The sequence below is a fragment of the Sturnus vulgaris genome, chromosome W, assembly GCF_052056855.1.
Source record: "Sturnus vulgaris isolate bStuVul1 chromosome W, bStuVul1.hap1, whole genome shotgun sequence".
NCBI lineage: Eukaryota > Metazoa > Chordata > Aves > Passeriformes > Sturnidae > Sturnus > Sturnus vulgaris.
The window spans coordinates 72,210,894-72,231,625 of record NC_142282.1 but is presented as its reverse complement, the minus strand read 5'-3'; the positions used below and the strand labels follow the sequence as shown (position 1 = coordinate 72,231,625).

General features: G+C 38.6%; 1 protein-coding gene across 2 annotated transcripts in view; it reads right to left on the bottom strand.

The window, feature by feature from the left end:
• The window catches only part of LOC148220403 (zinc finger SWIM domain-containing protein 6), a 284,732-nt gene that overhangs the window by 42,753 nt on the left and 221,247 nt on the right, over positions 1-20,732 (bottom strand). For both annotated transcript variants that reach the window (XM_088155656.1, XM_088155655.1), the window contains exons 5-10: positions 14,791-14,970; positions 13,064-13,240; positions 12,633-12,779; positions 9,902-10,048; positions 4,771-5,031; positions 1,436-1,571 (exon numbers count right to left, since the gene is read on the bottom strand). In XM_088155656.1, coding sequence (XP_088011782.1) covers positions 1,436-1,571; positions 4,771-5,031; positions 9,902-10,048; positions 12,633-12,779; positions 13,064-13,240; positions 14,791-14,970 — 1,048 coding nt within the window. The remainder of the gene's footprint in view (positions 1-1,435; positions 1,572-4,770; positions 5,032-9,901; positions 10,049-12,632; positions 12,780-13,063; positions 13,241-14,790; positions 14,971-20,732) is intronic.

Below are 20,732 nucleotides of genomic sequence, written 5' to 3'. Positions count from 1 at the left end.
CTGAACTCCCATCTGCCTTAAAAGTGATGCCAAGAGATCTATGGAGAACAGCCCTGATTCTGCTGATGTCTCCTGTAATTTTACCAGATAGAAACAAACAGACAACTCTTTCTTATGCTGGTCTGTCTGAGAAGTAATTTCTTTGGCCAAGATGACAGCTTCATGCAAAAAGATGGCTGGAGCTCCCCATAATCAACTAGAGATTTGGATTTTTCAGTGTCTTGCTTATTTTTCCAGTTGAGAAAGGAAATTTCCAGAAAATAACTTATTAGTTATGATTTATTTCTGGGGAAAGCCCAAATACTTCTTCAAGAGGAATGGCATGTTGACATAACATTCACTGAAGCATTCAGTGCACTGTGCAAAGCTACTCATAGATAACTATTCTAGCCTTTCAATGTGGTCTCAGTAGTTTGGTTTAAGGAGGAAAACTCCCCACAATCTCTGAGAAACACTTTAAGGTAGTGACTGAAATTGAATACAAGGAGACGAGTGTACTTTATAAAACTGATCTTTTTAAAATTTTAATTCTAAAAGTTTGAATTCAAAAATTCTAATTGCAAGCAGCAAGTATGCAAATTTGCTTCTCATATTTCTTACATTCCTTCCGTAACATCCACTATTAGACAGTCTTGGAGGCAAAACACCAAAACAGGCTAAGCAGACCTTTGGCCTGACTTGATGCACGCCATCCCATTTAGTCCTTTGAACATGGGACTATTTTCTCCTCATTTGGCTTTCTAGAGTGTGCTAGTTTTGGCTGGGATAGAGTTAATTTTCTTCCCAGTGACTGGTATGGGGCTATGTTTTGGATTTGTGCTGAACACAGGGTTGATAATATAGAGATGTTTTCGTTATTGCTGAAAAGGACTTAGAGCCAAGGCCTTTGCTGCTTTTCATACTGCCACGCTGGGGAGGGGCTGGGGGTGCATGGGAAGTTAGGAGAAGACACAGCCAGGACAGGTGATCCAAACTGACCAAAGGGATAGTCCATACCATATGACATCATGATCATTATATAAAGTGGGGGGAAGCAGCTAAGCAGCAGATGATCCCAAGACTGCTGGTGAGATGCCTCTTGCCTCATTTCCTTGCCACTGGCATCATACACACACAGTCACATCAGTAAAAGAACACACACACGTCCTAAAGCTGTTGTTCAATATAAAACCACAACTCCCAGTAGTGGAATTCTAGAAGGATTTGTAATATAGAATGCTGTTTTATAGTTGTATATAAACACTAATTGTACATTTATAAATTATACTGTAGTTAGTACAGACATCAATTGCTTTTACAGATGACAGAACCAAAGTAATTTCTCCTTAAACAGAACAATGTTTTTAGAAAAAAAGGCTAGGTCTTGACTACCAAGCTTTTCCCCATTTTTCAAACTTCTACTAGTGTTCTTTCTAGATGACTTGTGAATACATACCGCATGGCTCTCAGTGCACTTTTGTATGCCAATTCAGCATCATGAGGTAGGAGACAGGTAAAAAGATACTTGGCAAATGTATGCATTGGAACACTGTCTCGATGGATGACTTCACCTAAACCACTATATGGTCCAGCTGTGGGAAAGAAAAAGATAATATCAGTCCTTATAGACTGTTAAAACAACTTCTGGACCTTTAGAACCCATTTATTACACCTTGAGTTAGAGTTGGTATTCAGAGACAGTTTGCTGTACAAAAGGTAAAGTTCTATTGATATGTCTGTGAAATATATTACAAGTATATTAAATGCCATCTATTCTTTGAGACAACAAGACATATTGCAAATTGTATAGTACTATGCACACTACCAATGCACATACAAATGACAGAATAGTCCCAGGGCTCCATGGGGCTCATTCAGCAAATCTATGGTATGCAAAAGTAGAAGGTGATAATCTTAACTTTGCCTCTGTGTAGTTATATACACGAATTCTTACGCACCCTCTGTTGGTGCATAATTGTGTTACCACAAATCCAGAGGAAAAAAAAGTGGCTATAGTGGAAAACCAGGTATCTTTAATTGAATTTACATGACTAATCAGTCCAGCAGCACATGATCCTTATCACATTTCTCACCTGACATTAGGTATTTAAACAACCCTTTGGTCTAGACTTGGTCTCCAGAGAAGACTAGATCAGATCTTGCATCAAAGCTACTTTTGTTAGTCTATTATAGCCACATAATCTTAAAAATTATATTTGTTGTGGGGAAATTATTCCCATTGTTGGGGCAATAGATTTTGCTCACACTCAGTGCAGTACTTCATAACAGCAGTGTTAAGACTGACAACAGAAATGACAATTTTAAAAAATTGCATGAGACTGCTTACTGAGTTCGGAGTATTCATAATGCATAGGAATTCCATTTTTTTTATTTTTCCTGCAACCTTAAGACTGTTATTCCTATTAATAGGAACATTGTGTCAAGCAGTTTCTTACTTCAGTGGCTAGAAGTTCAGATGTTAAGCATTGCAAGATACAGAATAAGAATCTTACATTAAGTATTATTGGATACTTATTGCACAAATAGCAGCCAGCAGTCCTAGAAGTTACCACTTCCTCTTCTACTAGAGATTCCAACCCACCACACTTGGATGGATGAATGACTGTGTGAGCACACTTCTTCATTGCAGTCACATGTGTCATAATTTCCAGCAGTGGTTCAAACTAATATGACTGACCCTTCACTGAAGCAGATGAGGAGTACTCACAAAATTTATTCAACCACTTCTGCTGCATGGGATGACAAACTCCATGAGAGAGAGATGTTAACAACTTAGACCAGCACAGCTGTTTCATCAATGTTTTTGACTGGTGCCTTCGCACAAAATGCAAAGATAAAAACCACTAGGCATGAAAAAAAATCTGAGCTCCATAGGTGGGCATTTCTGAAGGCTGGAGCTGATCACAATGGAAACATCAATGAAGATTAAGTAAGTGCAAGTGTGTCTCAATCATTTTAAATTGAAAGCTGTTCAAAACTAGCTGGCATTGCTTGTATGAAAGAAGCCATTTCATGTCTGTTTGCCAGTTGGTGGTCCATTCAGAAACTCAGAAGACAAAGAATAAATGACAAAGCATTTATATGAAAATATATTCTGCCATTAACTTAGCAGTCAAGCAAAAAAAATAGAACAGTTCTTGCAACACAGTCTTATATTCTGCTTTCCCATGCATTCAAATGGTAGCTACATACAGCATGCATTAATCTGCATTAACAGCATAGAAATCAGCCTAATACTGGATTAAACTTACTTTATTATTTCTACAGAATTTCAACTATAAAACCACAATTGATATGATTAGAATCTTAAATCACTGCACATTTTTTCCTCTATGTGATCTGGCAGTTTCTGCCTAACCTGGAGTAAACTGAAGTTATTGCAGAAAAGCCAGATTTCTCAACACACAGTAATGCAAGACCATTGTTGAATGCTGCTCACCACAGTAATTTTCTAGGTAGCTATTTTAGCAGGTGTTTCCTGCTATGATCACTTGTTTACTACTCTAAGAAAAAAGTATATCACTGATCACAGTTGTAAACTAGAAGTATCAGAGAATACTTGAGAGAAATCATGCCTTTTCCTCATACAGCATCCTGACCAGTAAACAGATGCAGTAAATTGATTTTATAATCCATAGGATCTCTCTATGGTGGTAAATAGCTGGATCCAGCAAGAAGCTGTTCTTGTCCAAAGGCCATAAAGCAGCAACTCTCCTTATGGTGCAGCTTCTCTACAGTTTCAAATGGTACCACCAGTAGGTACCAAAGTCTTTAAGGATCTGGGCAATAATAGTGACTCAAAGCTGAGAACCCTAAACAACATACTGCATCTCCTCCATTAAAAATAGTTTTAAAAGACAGATGTCTTACAGAAAGAAAGCAAAACCTGACTGCTGTGTAACAATCTTCACAACTTACCTAGAGCAGTATCAAACTCCCCACCATCCCTTGAGAAAGCACTCAAAACTCGGACCATGCCTTTAGATACTTAGTTCCTTTAAAGTTTTTTCCTCCAGTTAAAAACCCCCAAAATCTAGAACAGCAATCTTAGAACCCACAAAATTACTATTTGAAAGTAAGGTTTAAGTGTTATATGTCAAGCCTTTTTAAAAGCTAAGGCAAAAGCATGCACTTTTTTGTTCAGATTTTATTGCAATACACAACTGCAATTCCCAAACACAAGTTATTTGTCTTAATGAAAATTTAGTCACAAGACCAGGCCCTAAGCCTTAATATTTGTCCATATATTTCAACTTTCAGGTATGATACAAACTTCAGAGGCAACTCATATTCCTAATTGCTACAAAGGAAATGTTATATTTCTGTCCCAGAAAATTAAGTGAATTTTCTGAGCTCTTCACTGGGGAAGAGAGATAAAAATCTCCATACATTTAAAAAGCTGCCAGTCCTTTTTCAGGATACAAATGACATTTTGAAATTTACTACCCAAGAACTGTTGATGATAACTGATGTCTATATCATTCAATTGTGAGCCTCGGCTGCACAATTAGGATACTGAACAAATGTAAAGAAGAAAATGCAATAAAAATTAAAAATATAGGCTTATAGGTTAGTAGATGCCTTATCTCTGCAGTTGGGATATCTGAAATATGTTTCATTTTCATAAGAGATTGGAAATAAAATTTTGGTGGAATTCTACATCAAAAAACATCTTAAATATATAAGGCAGTTTCCACTGGAATACTAATTCCATGGGCTTGTGTAAGTGAAGACAGTTTTAAAACGTCATTAGCATCTATGGTGAGCTACCTTCTAATAGGAAGACTGCTTGTTTTCGAAAAATCTTCACCAGAGTATCATCCAATTCAATTTCCTGTAGCTTAGAAATGAGCTGCTCCTCATTTCGACAAACCTTCTCTTGTGCATACAAGCCATCTGGCATTATTCGTTGCTGTCCCAACCCTATCAATGCTACTTCCACAGCCAGCGTTAAATAAGATTCCCCTTCTTCTAAAAACTTGTGTGCAGGCAGGTGCTGGTACTCCAGAGATTTGCATTGCCCCATGTTCCCTGTAAAGAACAAAGAACAACACATCAGAAAATAATTTAAAAATATTTAAATTATGAGTGCAATCTCAATACCCAATCATCCAATATAAACTACCTGATCCAATTTCACATTGCAGAAATACACAAAACAATTAGGTTTTAAAAAAATCCACTCTAGTAAAAATAAAAGTTTTCATTTTAAACTGCATGATTTGGAGAAAGGCAGTTCCTCCAGCTTTGGGTTAATAAGGCCAACATTGGATGATCTATTTCAATTTTTTCCCCTACCCACTTCTATATCTCCTTAAAGCTTTGATGTTGTACAAGTGGAAAGGGAAGGTGCTTGTACGCCTGCATAGATTTCAGTTGAAGCTATTAGGATTATGCAAATACAGTAGGCCTGGGAACACCACAATTTTAAAGCATTCTGTTTGCTAAAGCTCTCTTCATGCTTTTTAATTTGTTAGTTGCATTTATGATAAACACGCATAATGTTTCTGACTTTTATTAACACTAGAAATGCTATTTTTAGTCAAGATTACTTGTAAATTCCACACAGACCAAGCCATAAATTGCTTTAAAGAGTACTGATTTGGCACTTCACTAATACACCATATGACAAAATGCTATATCAACCTCTATCAGTTTACAGTCTAGTTTGGGAACAAAAAGTTGTAATGTATAGACATAAGGAGATGGACAGCTGAAGCAAATGAGATAGCAAAGTGCATTTGGTATATTGTATATATGAGTGTAGGGGGAATTCACGTTTCAACACACACTACTTTTATTTCATGGGGTTGTTTTGGGTTCTTTTTTCTAATTGCAAAGAATCTGATTTCTTTAATTAAAGTTCTTCTGGAATTGGTGGATATGGGATATGAAGTTCATTGAAGAAAATCTAATTGAATAGAATTAGTTTTGAGGAAAAGCCCCAAGGAGATTTGGGATGTACATATAAAGGATTTATAGGTAATGACTCAAGTTTCTGACCACACAGAAGGTGATAAACTACCACAGAGGTGGAAAGAGACTGAAAATAAGTAATAAATCAGTTAAGCTCCTGAGAAGCAAATACCGAAGTTAGAATGGGCATATACATCCTGTCCAAAATCATGTATCAATACTACAATGCTATTTTCCAATTCATAACCTTTCTAAACCATGTACTTCATAGACCATGTATGTTATGAATTTTAAGTGTTTTGTCATCACTTTGAAGTATTATGTACACTTGTAGCTAAGAAGTCAAATAATATCCTGGACCACATAGGAAGATCAGAGGTGGTGATCCTTCCCCTCTTCTCAGCACTGGTGAGCCCACACAGAGTGCCATGTTTGGTACTGGGCTCCCCCTGGACCTACTGGAGCAGATCCAGTGAGAGGCCACAAAGATGATTAAAGGACTGGAGCATCTCCCATATGAGATACTGAGACAGCTGGGATTGTTTAGCCTGGAAAAGAAAAGGCTCAGGAGGATCTTACCAAAATATACAAATATCTAATGGGAGAATGTAAAGAAAACAGAGGCAGACTCTTCTCAGTGGTATCCTGTGACAGGACAAGAGGCAATGGGCACAAACTGAAATACAGGAAATTCCATCTGAGTATATATCTTGGTTTAATTTTGTTTCCCGGCCAATGCACCAAATTATGTCTTCGTTTTGATTTGCCAATTTAAATAAACCCATTTTTCTGTTGTGAGACGGAACCAGGAGCAAAAGAGCAAGGCAGGCTTAAAACTTGAGAGTATGAAAAAAACAATGTATTAACAACACAAAGAAGGGGGGGGGGGAAACAAATTCAGAATAAGATTTTTCAGATCACTCCTTCCTTCCTTCTCTCAACCTTCATAACAACAAAACAAACATATAACAAATACTTCGGTCAGTCCCCAATTTAGTCTTTTTCAGTTCACTTTTGGAGAGAGAAGGCTCCTTTTGTTGAAAGCTGTAGGGATTTTTTCCACAAGAAGGAAGAAAACAGTTCTCTTGTGGTTTCATTTTTCACGATTTGCATCCGCCCGGGAACCTGCAATCGTGACACTCCTCCCAACTCCACAGCCTTCCCAAAGCTGTAGATGTGGGCCATGTCTGTCCCATGGGGTATTACTTTTAAGAATGAAATGTTCCAAAGCAAAGGTTCTCTTCATCTCCTTTCTCTTTGTTCAGGCTTCATCCTCAAAAAACCGAAATCCCCTTTTTTCTTCAAGGCAAAGATTCTTAACACAGGTGCTTTTTAGTCAAATCATCTATTAAATGGAACATTTCCATCCCCCCATGTCTTTTCCCATGGTTTATAGGAATATTCAGTATATCAGTTCATCCCTACAATTTTACAAAAAAGATTTTCAGCCATTTCAGCATCTTGTCATTCTCCTTCCATCTAAAAAACTTAGCTCTTACATCACTGACTTCAGAAATCTTCTTATTCCCTTTCATATTCGAAGAAAAGGCCGGAAGTTTTGCAAATCTTATCTGAGCACTAAAGAGTTAAAGTTTAACACAACTGCAAGAGTTGGGCCAGGCTGAGGCCGAGCTGGGGGGAGCGGCTGAGGTGTTAATCAGCCCTTCTGGGGCTGGGCTGCAGCCCCACACTGCTCATGGCCACCCCTGCTCCCCAGACAGGGCCCAACTGCCTCCCCCAGACCTTGTGGGGGCTGGGCAGGCCCGGCCCTTCCAACAGCAGCGGGAACCGCCCCCCCCCCCCACCTCAGAGCTGCAGGCCTGTGGAGGAGGAAGCCGTGAAGGTCTTATCAATGAGCCTTTCCTCCTCCCAGCCATCGGGTCTCCTCGTTTGCAAACGGGGCCCAAGCGGCCTCCCGAGCCTCCCCCCCACATGGGGGGCAGGGGGAAGCTCGGGTTGATGTTACCTGCTCAGCCGCCGGAAAGACAAAGAGACCCAGTTCCGGATTACCTCCTTCAAAATGTGTGTTCACAGAGTGAACTAACTTTCTCTAATTGGCTGTTGCAGGTATCCCAACCCCCCACAGAGGAAATTCCCTTAGAGACAACTTCTCTCTGAGTTTCTTCTTCCCAAGTCAACCTATCACACTATAAGAAAACACTTTTTTACTGTGAGGATGGTCAAACACTAAAGAGGTTGCCCAGAAAGGTTGCATGGTGTTCATTCTTGAGATTTGTTTTGGTTTAATTTGAATTTTTTGGTTAATGTACTGAATAATGTTATACTTTTGATTTGTTAATTTAAATATACTTATTTTTTGTTGTGAGACAGAACTAGGAGTAAAAGAGCAAGGCAGGTTTAAAACTTAAGAGGGTATAAAAAAAACTTTATTAACTACATAAAGAAAGAGAAAGAAAAAATAAATTCAGAATAAGATTTTCAGACTACTCCTTCCTCCCCCTCCCAACCTTCATAACAACAAAACAAACATACAAAAAACTACTTTAGTCAGTTCCCAACTTAGTCTTTTTTCAGTTCGCTTTGGAGAGAGATGTTTTCTTTTGTTAGGCTATAGGGACTTTTCCATAAGGAGGGAAAAAAACAGTTTTTTCGTGGTTTTACTTTTCCGATTTGCATCCACCCGGGAAAGAACTTGCAAGTTGTGAAGCTCTTCCCATCTTCACAGCTTTCCCAAAGCTGTGCTTATGGGCCATTTTAAATTTTTGGGGTATTACTTTTAAGAATGAACTGTTTCAAAGCAAAAAGTTATTTTTATTTCTTTTTTCTTTGTTCATGCTTCATCCTCAAAAAACCAAGATCCCCTTCTTTCCTCGGGGCAAAGATTCTCAACACAGGTGCTTTTGGTTAAATGATTTATCAAATGGAACACTCCAACCCCCATGATTTTTTCCTATGGTTTATAGGAATTTTTAGTGCAATATCAGTTCATCCCTACAACTTTACAAAAGGATTTTCAGCCATTTTCACAGTATCTTCTCATTCTCCTTCTATTTAAAGAAACTTAGCTTTTTTATTTTTTTCCCTTCTCACTCCAGGGAGGATTGAAAATTCTGCAAGTCTTATCTGAGCACTGAAAGAGTTAATATTTTACAGGAAGAAAGCAAGGCTGCAATGCTGGAACTGTGCCAGGATCTCGGAAACCTCAGACTATGCTGGAAAGGGGAAGGAGGCGGAGCAGCTGGGATTTCAATCAGCCCCCCTGGGCTTGGCAGCAGCAGTCACTGCCATGGCCACGCCAGCTCCCCAGACAGGGGGACAGGCCCTGCCCCCTGCCAGGCCTGCAGGCCTGCAGTGGAGCCAGGCCAGGCTGGTGTTACCTGCACTGCTGCCGGAAAAGAAAAAGACCTTTTTTCCAGGTTACTTCCTTCAAAATGTGTGTTCATGGAGCAAACTAACTTTCTCTAATTGATTCCTTAGGCTGTCAATAACCAAATCAGCCTTCAATTGGTCTCATCAGCTCACAGAAGAAGTTCTCATAGAGAAAACCTCTCTCTGGGTCTATCCTCCCCAGGTGAAACCAGCACATGACTATTCAAAACTCAACTGGACACAGTCCTGGGCAACTTGCTCTAGGTGACCCTGCTCTGATCAGAGTAGGTGGACTAGACGATCTCTAGAGAAGCCTTCCAACCTCAACAATTCTGTGATTTCCTGTAATTTCTCCAAAAGAGGATAGAGCAATGTATGTAAAGAAGGTTGCTGCTATAAACTCTTATTCAGTTTTATGTCAAGTGTAAAATACTGAATTGCCTTCAAGAATGAGTAACTGGTAATTTTTGAAGGCTTCATATAACAGTTTTACTTTAAACATTTTCTCTACCTTGTGTTTTCTTAGGGAATGCAAATGTGAGTTCTTTTACTATAAAGACACTGGCTTTGAAGTTAATTGGGAAAGGGGTAAGGTAGAAAAATGTCTCTGGTTACTGAAGACTTAGAGAAGATTGCTCCCTTTGCATGGTCTTACCTGTGAAGTCTGAGAATCCATAGAAGCTCTCGTCATCCACCCTACAGGCTTCAATCAGGCTACTGAAGAGGGTGCCAATTGGATCCAAAGGATGTCCCACCCAACCTTCAAGATTTGTTATTGAGGTTACTCCTATTTGAAGAAGTTCTGTGACAGAAAAGATGGAGGGAGGAGGGAGGGAAAGAGAGTGTGTATTATCCCCTCAAAACATATATAGAAGTAAAACTGATTAAAATGCCCTTCTGCTTAGAAGGAAAAAGTATCTCTCAGTGTGAATTCATTGCCCTTCATAAACATGTTAAAAGATGAAAAAAGAAAATGGACAAGGGCCAAACATTTAAAGCACTAGCAAAGTACATTATGGGTCAAAAATTTCAATTGCAGTATCTTTTGAAATCTCTAAATTGATACCAGTAACTTTTGAAATGTCTGCTGAAAAATTGCAGCAGACTTTTTTTTGGTAAAATACTCACTACAGTTTCCTCACTCAAAAGATACAGTACCATTTTCACATTTTAAGTGAAGCTGATGGCACTGAAATAAAATATTCTGAAATGTTCAGTTTTAATAAATAAAATATGAACTTATTGCATCTGAATATTTGTTGAAGTAATAAACTCACAATGACAGCTCCTAATAAAGAAAAGGATAATGTGTTTAAATGAGATATAAAATCAAAAAATTGTCCTTTAAGTGCATTTTTTTGTCATTCTAATGTTTCAGTCAACAAATACCTTCATGGATACTATGTTTTGTAGCCCTCATCCATCAATCAGTTGCAACATGAAAAAATTGTTTAGTACAATGAATTGAAGGAAGTGTCGCTGTGGTAAAAGATGCTAGAGATGACTCAAATCCCTTTTTTAACTAAGAATCTTATGGCAGTAGTTACCCTTCAACTCCGCAGCTTTTTCTCCTAGACACATACACAACTGAACTATGAGAGATCAGATGCATTATGGATGACCATTTAAAAATTGTATACAAGCCATTACAAATGCTCTGTTTCTCTGCTTATTACACACTAACTTGTACCTGCCTCTGTGCTCTCTCGTTCACAAAGAGCCATCTTTCTGAGTAATCATAAGTATTATCACAAAGCTTTGAAAGCTTGCTTCTTGCCTTTAAATGTGTGGAGCTACAAAATGAAACAGCCACACTGTTTAACTCAGCGTTCAGGATAGTGGCTTTTTTTAAAAGAATCAACTGATATGTAATATGAAAAACAATGTAGTAAATAATTGTCTTACTTGGAAATAGCATGTGCTAAAAACTACATTAAGAAGAACATAATATCACCAAAAAGGATTAATATCAATGACCTTACTGACTCACTTATATTCCATTTCATCTGTTATGTCCAGTTATGAGCTTCACTTGTGTCATGCCAAACAAAGGCTTCAGTACTCCATTCATATAGAGATTTAACTTTAAATCATGCAACTGATTCCACGAATGTCAGATCAGTCATATGAATGAAAGCTAAGTAGAAGCATGTGGTGGTTGCTGAACTGAAACTGTAGCTGCAGAATTATTCTGCTTATAACGAAGACAAGCATATTTTGCACTATTAAAACAAAATTATTTAAATTCCAAACATAAGAGTGAAAAAACCAAAACAAAACAATGAGTAACAAAATAGAAATTACAAACTTCATGTTAAGGAAAAATATATTACATGATAAAAAGACTAAGAAAAATTCTCCTAAGTAATAATGCAAAGTGCTTTTAAGTTCTGTTGAAATCTAGGATCCACAATAGTACTCAAAATTTCTTCCTTGGTTATTGTGAAATGAAGGCAGATAGGAACTGTCAAATAATTTTTTTCAGTCGGTTATCTACCTTGTCTTCAATTTCTAAATGAACATTTCTAGGAAAACACCTGCATATACAGTTTAAAAATTTACACATGTAACTTCACACTGGTATTTTTGCCTACAATGTGTGAAGATACACATAGTTAAAAGTAGTAACAAAGATCTAAAATAAAATTCGAATTAAAGGTTTTCTTGTAGTAGCTGAAAATGTTATTTTAATTTTCCCAGGTGCATTTTTAACCACAGAGTCACCCCTTTCTTCTTCCACTTCCTCTCCAAACCTATGACAAAGTTCAGTGAAAGATTAGTTTTGGAAGAATGTACCTTCAGAAAATAGGGGTAGTGTTTAGAGGAACACCACAGAACATTTTATAAAGCCAGTGTTTCAAAAATTTGATTTCCAGTGATGTGAATCCACTAAAGTTTTAAGCATCAGAGACTTTTGGAAGAAATTGCCAAACTGGATAAATTTCTGTAGTGCAGACTTTGCCTTGTCAACTTTAGGCTTCCAACTCAGAAATATATAGGTCTGCTAAATTACACGTCAGAGGAGAAAAATTATTTTAAATACCTGACATTCCAAATGCAAATGTCTGTTTAAAAGCCTATAAATTACACAGGATGAATATTTACACTGTGTAACCAAAACCTCTGATTGGAATAAAGGCCCCATCATGTTAGACATATTGCAGAAGGCAGAACGGAGCCCTTGCCTTGCAAAACTCACAACCCAGCTTAAAAAAAAAACCCTCCAACATCCAGAATGTGGCACTATCATTATGATTGTTTGGACTGAAGAATTAAAGTCACCTCTTCTGCTTTAATTTCAAAAGCAGTTTTCTCATGCAAAATTCCAGTCCGGTGTTACTGTCACCTTGTCATGTCCTTTTCCCTTTTCTCTTCCCCGCATTTACCTTTCTTCTGAGCCTGGAACATTTCCAGCTGTTTCTGCTGCTGCCTTCTTAGTGTATTAACAATAGCTATTGCTAGCCTCAGTGCTTCTTGCGGGTATCCATGAGATCGTAACGCATCCACCCTCGCACAGGCTGTAGGAACATGTTCTAAAATGGAGACAATAATTGAGGAATAGCAATGCTTCCATGTCTGCAATAGCCTGTTTTGCTAGGTTACTCAAAAGGGCTTTTTTGTTTCCTTTGATTTCCTTTTAAAACTTTGCAAGACAGAGTTAAAGGATTATTTCTGAGCCAACATATCAAGGGAGCCTCTCTTCTTTTTGCCAGGCTTTTCATTTAGTTCCCTCCCCCCCAAAAAAAAGAAAAAAAATAATGCCATAGAAACTGAACAAAGCAAATAAAGGAAATGTCTTTCCAGTTTAGCCACTTACCATGCCAGAGGGGCCACCCTTGAGAGTCAAAGAGTGAGTTTTCAGTGTGTTCATAGTAACAGTAGTTGGTGTATAGGTCACTGCTGATAATGTGCTGTAAGTGGCTGTCCTGCCAGTGCAGTTCGCATGCCTCTATGGCTCTAGTGAACACCGTCCGATGTGGCCTGTTTGATGAATCTGTCATTTTCAGAAATTCAGAAAGTTGCATCAGCTTTTATTCATTCATATGTGAATCAATTATTCAGCATTCTTGTCTTCTGCCTATTCACCAACCCTTAACTGATGGCAGTCTACCTTGACCCACTCTGCAAGGAGCACACCACAGAGTACATTTCACATCCTGTTACTCAACAGCTCAGGCAAAGTGTGCACCATTCACTTTGCATTCAGAGAGATCTACAAACTATCATGGCTAATGCTAAATAGGACATTGCAAAGGGAACAGATAGACATGAAGGACATTAAAGAGCATGTAGAGAATTCTCCTTAAAACAGGCTAGAAAGTATATGGCACACAGCTACTCGAGCATCCCCAGCTTCTCCTTCTCAGACCCAGAGCCACTAGGATGAGTGACAGATAAACATCACATAAAATATTTTTAATTGTTCTCTTTGAGAAGTGACATTACCTTGAGCACTTGTATAAATTTTTGTCATAAACAAATACTGCAAAGAAAGCAAGGCACTGAGGCCATGGGACTGACAATCCTTTACTGGACATCTTCCTATGGCAAAAGTGCTCTGTCAACATGGCACTGTGTCTGTGAATGTTAAAATGTCATGTCAAAATTGCTACTAGCATGCCCAGGTTGGTCTGAACATCACGAGATCCAGAACACCAAACACCTCTGTAGGAAGTTACGTTGCATGAACTTCTGTCTGAAGCTAGCTGCAAGATTTAAACATGAACCAAATGTATTTCCTTCCGAGGTAAACTTCCAAGAGAAAGAAACAAGGAAAAATCCATCTAAGTCTAATTCTACCACCTTTCACAAGCATTTAATTTTAACTTTTATTAAATATGTATTCAAATATCGAGAGATTTGATGATTATGAAGAGTTTTTTTCCCAGGTAAATAACCTGCATCTTCCTCAACTATTAGTAAAGTAGCAATCTTTGCTTGAAGATGACTGGAGAAGGCTTCTGTCAGGTTTGATAATCACATTTTAGATTAGAAAGCATGATATCGAGTAAGAAGAGACACCTCCTCCAAAAAAGGCAGTGTTGCCTCTGGACCCCTCCACACCTGTCAATGCAGACTGCGCACCACAGAGCACATCCAACAAATAGCTGCTTTAGTTTCTCACATACTCAGTTTAATGCAGTCACAACAGATCTCTCTTTAAGTAAGTATCAAAGGCTTTGTAACTGCAAAAAATAAAACCCCAACACCAGAAGGGATGTAAGATTATAGTCAAGCAAAGAAACAACAGGCTTTTACATTACATACTTCAGGGACATTCGATTTTTATGCAACAATTATTTAGGACTGAGTGAAAAGTTAGAAGACCTAACTTGCTTTAAAAACATCGCAGCCCCAGCACAAAAGTAAACCCTATTTATCCTTTCTGCAAGGACAATATCAATGAAAATAAATTTGTCTGGTCAATCCTCAACAAGAAAGTTACTTGTTCCAGGAAAGACTTCTGTATTCTGCTGCAAGGCTCAAGTATATAAGATAGAGGCTATATTATGTGTTGCAGTCAGTGTATATATTTAGGCTCACCTTGGTTAGCATTTGTGCCCTGAGGCAAAGCATTGGTTAAATTGGGCAGCTCATTTCCATGGTTTCCATCTTCCCAGGGACAAACATCCATACCATTCCATTTTTTCAGCTGTGTTAGCCAACTGACCTTCTGCTCCAACTTGCAGTGGGGATTTAAGACTATGCACATCCACAGAGCACCTGATTTTAAAGAAAATTGCTATATTAGGATTTTTATTAAAAATCCAGCAGCCAATGGCTAATTGCAAACTTTTATTCTGTAACACTTTTCCTCCCCTCTAAGACTACACTGCTTGTTTCCCAACTATGCCTGACACCAGGCAGACTGAATTCCTAATGCACAATCTTGGATCCGGTGTGGCCCATCCAAAGTAGTTTAAAGACTGTATCAAGCCAGTCTTCTCAATTAAAAGCAATTAAATGGGTCTTTTTAATTAGGAAATCCATAGTTCATAATGCATGGCCCATCAGACAAAAGCAAACAAAAATTCACATAAAGTTACAGCAGGAAATTACCCCAGTTTTTCTTCTAATTTTTGTACAAAAACTATGTATCTTCCAGCTTCACATTACAGGAACCAAATAAGCGTATTAGTAAGACATGCATTTTCTAAACGCATACTTCCACACTTGAAACTCAGCAGAAGTAGAGATCCAGTAAACACTAGATTTGTGCAGCATAATAGGAATAAGATATTTTTGCTGCTCTTACTTCAGTTATTTGGTTTCACTAGAAAATTTGTCTTACATTTTTTGTATACAGAGCTCAAAGGGAAAGCTAATTTGCACTGGCATTTCACATGTACCATCACTTTAGAACCTGCTTCCTGATACTATAGAGCAGGGCAGGCATAAATACATCAGGGTCTTTAGCAACAATTTTCAAATGGAAAGATTTTTCTCTAAACCAGCTGTTTCTTCAGGGTGAACTTTGATACAAGTATGAAGACATCTGAAAGTACTGTTCATTTGCTCATTGAGAACATGCCTTGTACACTACAAGAGATTTCACAGAATCACAGAATATTCTGAGTTGAAAAGAACCACTAGGATCATCAAAGTTCAACTCCTGGCCCTGCACAGGATGGCTCCAAGAATAAAATTAAAAGAATATGTTTAAATTATGTAATCTTCATGACAGGCTGAAAAAAAAAGAATAAAAATGCAGCTGGTTCTTCCAAGAAATTAGAATTCTCGTATTCAAGCATTCTTTTGCTAACTAAGAATGCAAAATGGATACTTCAAAACACAGGTCATCACATTACATTCATTCCTAAAGTAACTCAGTATGTTGGTATGCCACAGCACAGGAACCAGTGGAAAAACAGAGCTTCATCCTTAAGGCTTCAAGTCCGCTCCTATTCAAGCGGACATGGAATGAGGAAGCAATATCAAAGAAATCTTGAAACCACAAAAAATATTATATGGTATAGTGCAGAACACCAGAGGCACTACACTAATGCACATTATTACTACACAGTAGTTACATACAGTAGAACATGCAGCTTTTTATTTTTTTGTTTGCATTTTTGGGAGGTTTTGTCTTTGTGGTTTTTTTGGTTCGGTTTTGGGTTTTGATTTTTTTAAGTGCCATGGGAGTAAATAAATAAAATACTGTTTTAAAAAACTTATTTTAAAATCAAATCATATGACTTCCTTTAGACACACTGTTCAACACACTTCACTCCCCAGAGTCAAATTATAGAATAGAATCATAGAATGGTTTGGGTTGGAAGGGACCTTTAAAGGTCATCTAGTCCAACCTTTCAGCAATGAGTAGGGACATCTTCAAACTAGATCAGGTTGCTCAGAACCCCGTCCAACCTTACCTTGAATATTTTCAGGTATGGGACAATCCATCACCTCTCTGGGAAACCCATGGCAGTGTTTTATCACCCTCACTGTAAAAATCTTCTTCCTTATATCTACCCTCTATCAGTTTAAAACCATTACCACCTGTCCTATTATTACAGGCCCTACTAAAAAGTTTGTCCCTATCTTTCTTGTAAGCTCCTTTTAAGTACTGGAAGGCTGCTACAAGGTCTCCTCAAAGCCTTCTCTTCTCCAGCCTGAACAGCCCCAACTCCCTCTTCATAGGAGACATGCTCCAGCCCTCTGATCATCTTTGTGACTCTCCTCTAGACCCACTCTAACAGCTTCATGTCCTTCCTGTATTGGGGACTGTAAGAGTCAATCTGTAGTTTCCCTCATATGCCTCACGACCTTCGCGAGGATAGAGGCTACCCCGAGGACCCCCACCTGCTTCTGGACAGGAGTTCTGGCCTGGCCGAGGTGGATGCTGGCCAAGTGACTGTTTGCTGGTGCTCTGTGCTTGCTGTGTTGCTATGGTACAGTGCCTTCGAACAGGTACTGCACCTACAGCTGCTTCTCGGAGCACCACTGCATGTTCTGTCTCAAGCACCTCACAATGGCCCATAAATCTCCCCACCTCTAGGCCAGATGCCACTCGCTTTGGAAAGGGACTATAAGAAAGTGACCCTCTGGAGAAACCTTTGAGATCTCCCCACAGAAGACATGTCTATTGGCTGGGACCACGAGGACAAACATCTCGTCTGTTGGTAGCTATTCCTCATTCCCCCCTTTCTCTCTCTCTCTCTTTGTTTCCTTTAACTCTCCCTCTATCCCAAAACTGAGTTGTTGGCACTCAATAAAGTGCATTTTTCCTTTGAGCAAACTGATTTGTCCCCTGTTGTTTTCTTTTGCACCCCTTGAGATCAAAATGAACCATCACAACTCCCGCCTGTATTAACACCAAATCGTGACAGGGACTGTGGCAGGATCTTTCACCCCTGATACAGCAAAAGCCTATGTCCCGGTAACATATGGCTAGGTTAGGCTGGAATGATTTGTCATGTGATGAATTATCTCAGCTGAGAACCTCCTTAGCCAGCAATACACAATCTGGCTTGAATGGTGAGAAAGGGAAACCTAAAATTAGTGACTGCAAAGCACAAGCATTTTTACAACTATAAAAGATGACTGATTTTCATTAAATCAGAAATCTCTTATATACTCTAAGTGTGTAGAGAGTTCTCCTTGATGTTAAGACGTTAGAATTGAATTACTTCCCTGGGCCTAAGAGAAACTGGGAGATTCCCTGCACACCACTATCCTTCGTTGGTAAGTGACATTGATTCCTAATCTATACTATTTCTTCGCTAGCTGTAACATAAACTACCTTTATTACTATTGTCATGCACTGTATATTTATCTACTAGTAGTTCTTTGTGTTATTCTGTGTAGTAAGTAGTCTGTTTAAGTCTTATGTCTGTTTTCCTTGGCCTGTTCAAATAAATAATTCATGTTGTAATAAGGCCTGATTGGTCACTATTAAGAACTTGCGAGAGAGAGTGGGTTTTGGGGGGCTGGCCACCTCAATAAAGCTATTGCCTACTGCCAGAAACCTGGAAAGGCAGAGATTTGTCTAAACTCTCCCCTCTCCATTCATAACAGGGACCCCAGAGTTGGAGGCAGCACTGCAGGTGGGGTCTCACCAGAGCAGAGTAGACAGGGAGAATCACCTCCCTTGCCCTGCTGCTCACACTGGTTTGGATGCAGCCCAGGGTACAATTGGCATTCTGGGCTGCAAGCATACATTGCTGGCTCATGTCCAGCCTCTCATCCACCAGCACCCCCAAGTCCTTCTCTGCAGGGCTGCTCTCAATCCTTTCATCCCTCAGCCTATATTGATACCAGGGGTCACCGTGACCCAGGTGCAGAACCTCATGCTTGGCCTTGTTGAACTTCATGAGGTTCTCGTGGGCCCACTTCTTGAGCTTGCCCAAGTCATTCTGAATGGCATTACAACTGGTTCTTCTTATTAAGCATCAATGCATTCAGTACTGCCCTAGACAAAGGACTATATTTCTTGCAACATAAAAAACAAAACAGAAGATGAGGCATATTGGAAAGCGTTGTAGAATAGTTATATTGATCTTATTTATTTTATAAATGAATGATTACTTTAGGGCACTGAGGAGTCACTGTACCTGTCAGCATCTAAAAGAATTTTTTAAATCCAATTTAATACTTTGTAACCAGATTCCCAGTGATTTCAGACTGAAGGAAAAGCAAAGTGGAATATCTTAACCACATGTAGGAAGTATTTCAATCCAGCAAGGTGGAGTGCACACTACTGATTACAGTGTGCCCCTACAAAATGAGTGTCCTTTTTCTGCATCTCAGAAACACCACTAGAAGCAAAGGAATTCATTTGCCTTCTTCAGAGGCTTCACTATGCATATGGTACCTTTAAGAGGCAGAAAAGCAAAGAGATACTCCAAAGTACCCAAATCATTAAAAAACTTCTTTGGTTTAAAGAGGAAGCCTCAAATCCATGCTATTTTTATGCAAATGAACACAAGGAAAAGGGTATTTCTAATAAACCCCACACAAACCACTTAAGGAAGGAGCCTGGAGGATATTCTTCCTATTTCACTCTGATGCTGCTCTATAGAAGTTGTCACCTGAAAGCTTACAATGCCCTCAAAAGATTCTCTATTTTCTGCCTAATGGCTCCTATAAGGGGAAACTACTGATCATACTTACCCCATACTACAGATAAGGCTTATGGAAAAATGAACAGCAGCTAGTTGTAATTAATTTTTGGGGAACATATCTAAATTCCTTTCTCGTGACCTCAGCCTGGAAACCGCTGTTGGCAATAGCCTACATTCAAAAGAAGTTTGCCAAAATACATTATTGGCATTCTCAAGTCAGTTTACCTGTTTATTTAGATTTAATGATATCACCCACAATATGAACAAATGCCTCATTAAATGGAAAAAAAATTTAAAAAAAAAACAAACAGAGAATGAGTTTGTTTTTACATATTCTGGTTTTATAACACAGCTCACATTTTTGTTTCTTTTTCCCCAGGCACCAAGTATCTTTTTATACCAGATCTCAGAAGGCTGACGCATCCCCTTCTCTCCTTCCCACCCCCCTTCCCAAACTAAACCGAAAGTATGGTTCTGATTTGGATCCATTGACTGTGACCCATGTCTTTCCAATGTGAAGCTCCTCACAGCACAGTGGCAAAATATCACAAACCAATATACAAAATTTCCCTCCTTCAGAAGATAACTGGAAGACAAGTCATGCTGTGATTGAAATTTGATATTAATTTCACAAGGGAATGAATATTAGAACTGTCATAATGGAGTGAGGAATTTACTATTTTGGTTAAAAAAAACCACTAATCCTTTTGACCTGGAAAAAGCCAGCTTTGCCAAAACAGATCTTTTGTTCAAATAGCCCTATTTGAAAACACATGATTGTCATTCATCTTCAGTGGACCTCACACTACAAAGAAATGGGTTACATTACTGCTTTACACAATGAATGCATGCCTTATACATACAGAGGGAACATCAGTACTTTTGTATTTCTCAGTAGACATCCATACCTCTGAATTCACGAGGGAGAAAGGAACAGCATGCCTTTACACTGGTCAGGATTTAAACACACAAATCAAAAAACATTAAGAAGAATTTAGTCACTGTAAAAGTAGGTGTTGTAATAATTATACATCTTGTGTATGCATGTATTCATGAAGTCAAAGAAAGTGCAAAGAATGCATACACACTCTCCAAAGAGATTAAGCATTGCTCACTTTTCATATTTTATCCCAGTAAATGGAAGGGTGGTGGTAGAAACAATTTTAGTGGGGGTTAGGACACTGAGCATGACTGAAGATCCAGCGTACAACTCTGTTGGACTGATTGCAGTCTTCTATAGAAATATACTTTTCCTAGAAATCTTATGCTATCTTATCAGTGCTACTGTAATAGCCCTGGTTTGGGTCAGCATTTCCTCATTTACAATACCTGTGTAATCAGTGGCTGAAACTTGGCCTTGGCCTTAGAATTTTGCTGTATACTTGGGATCAATCTATTCATTTGCAAAATTAAAATATGCAA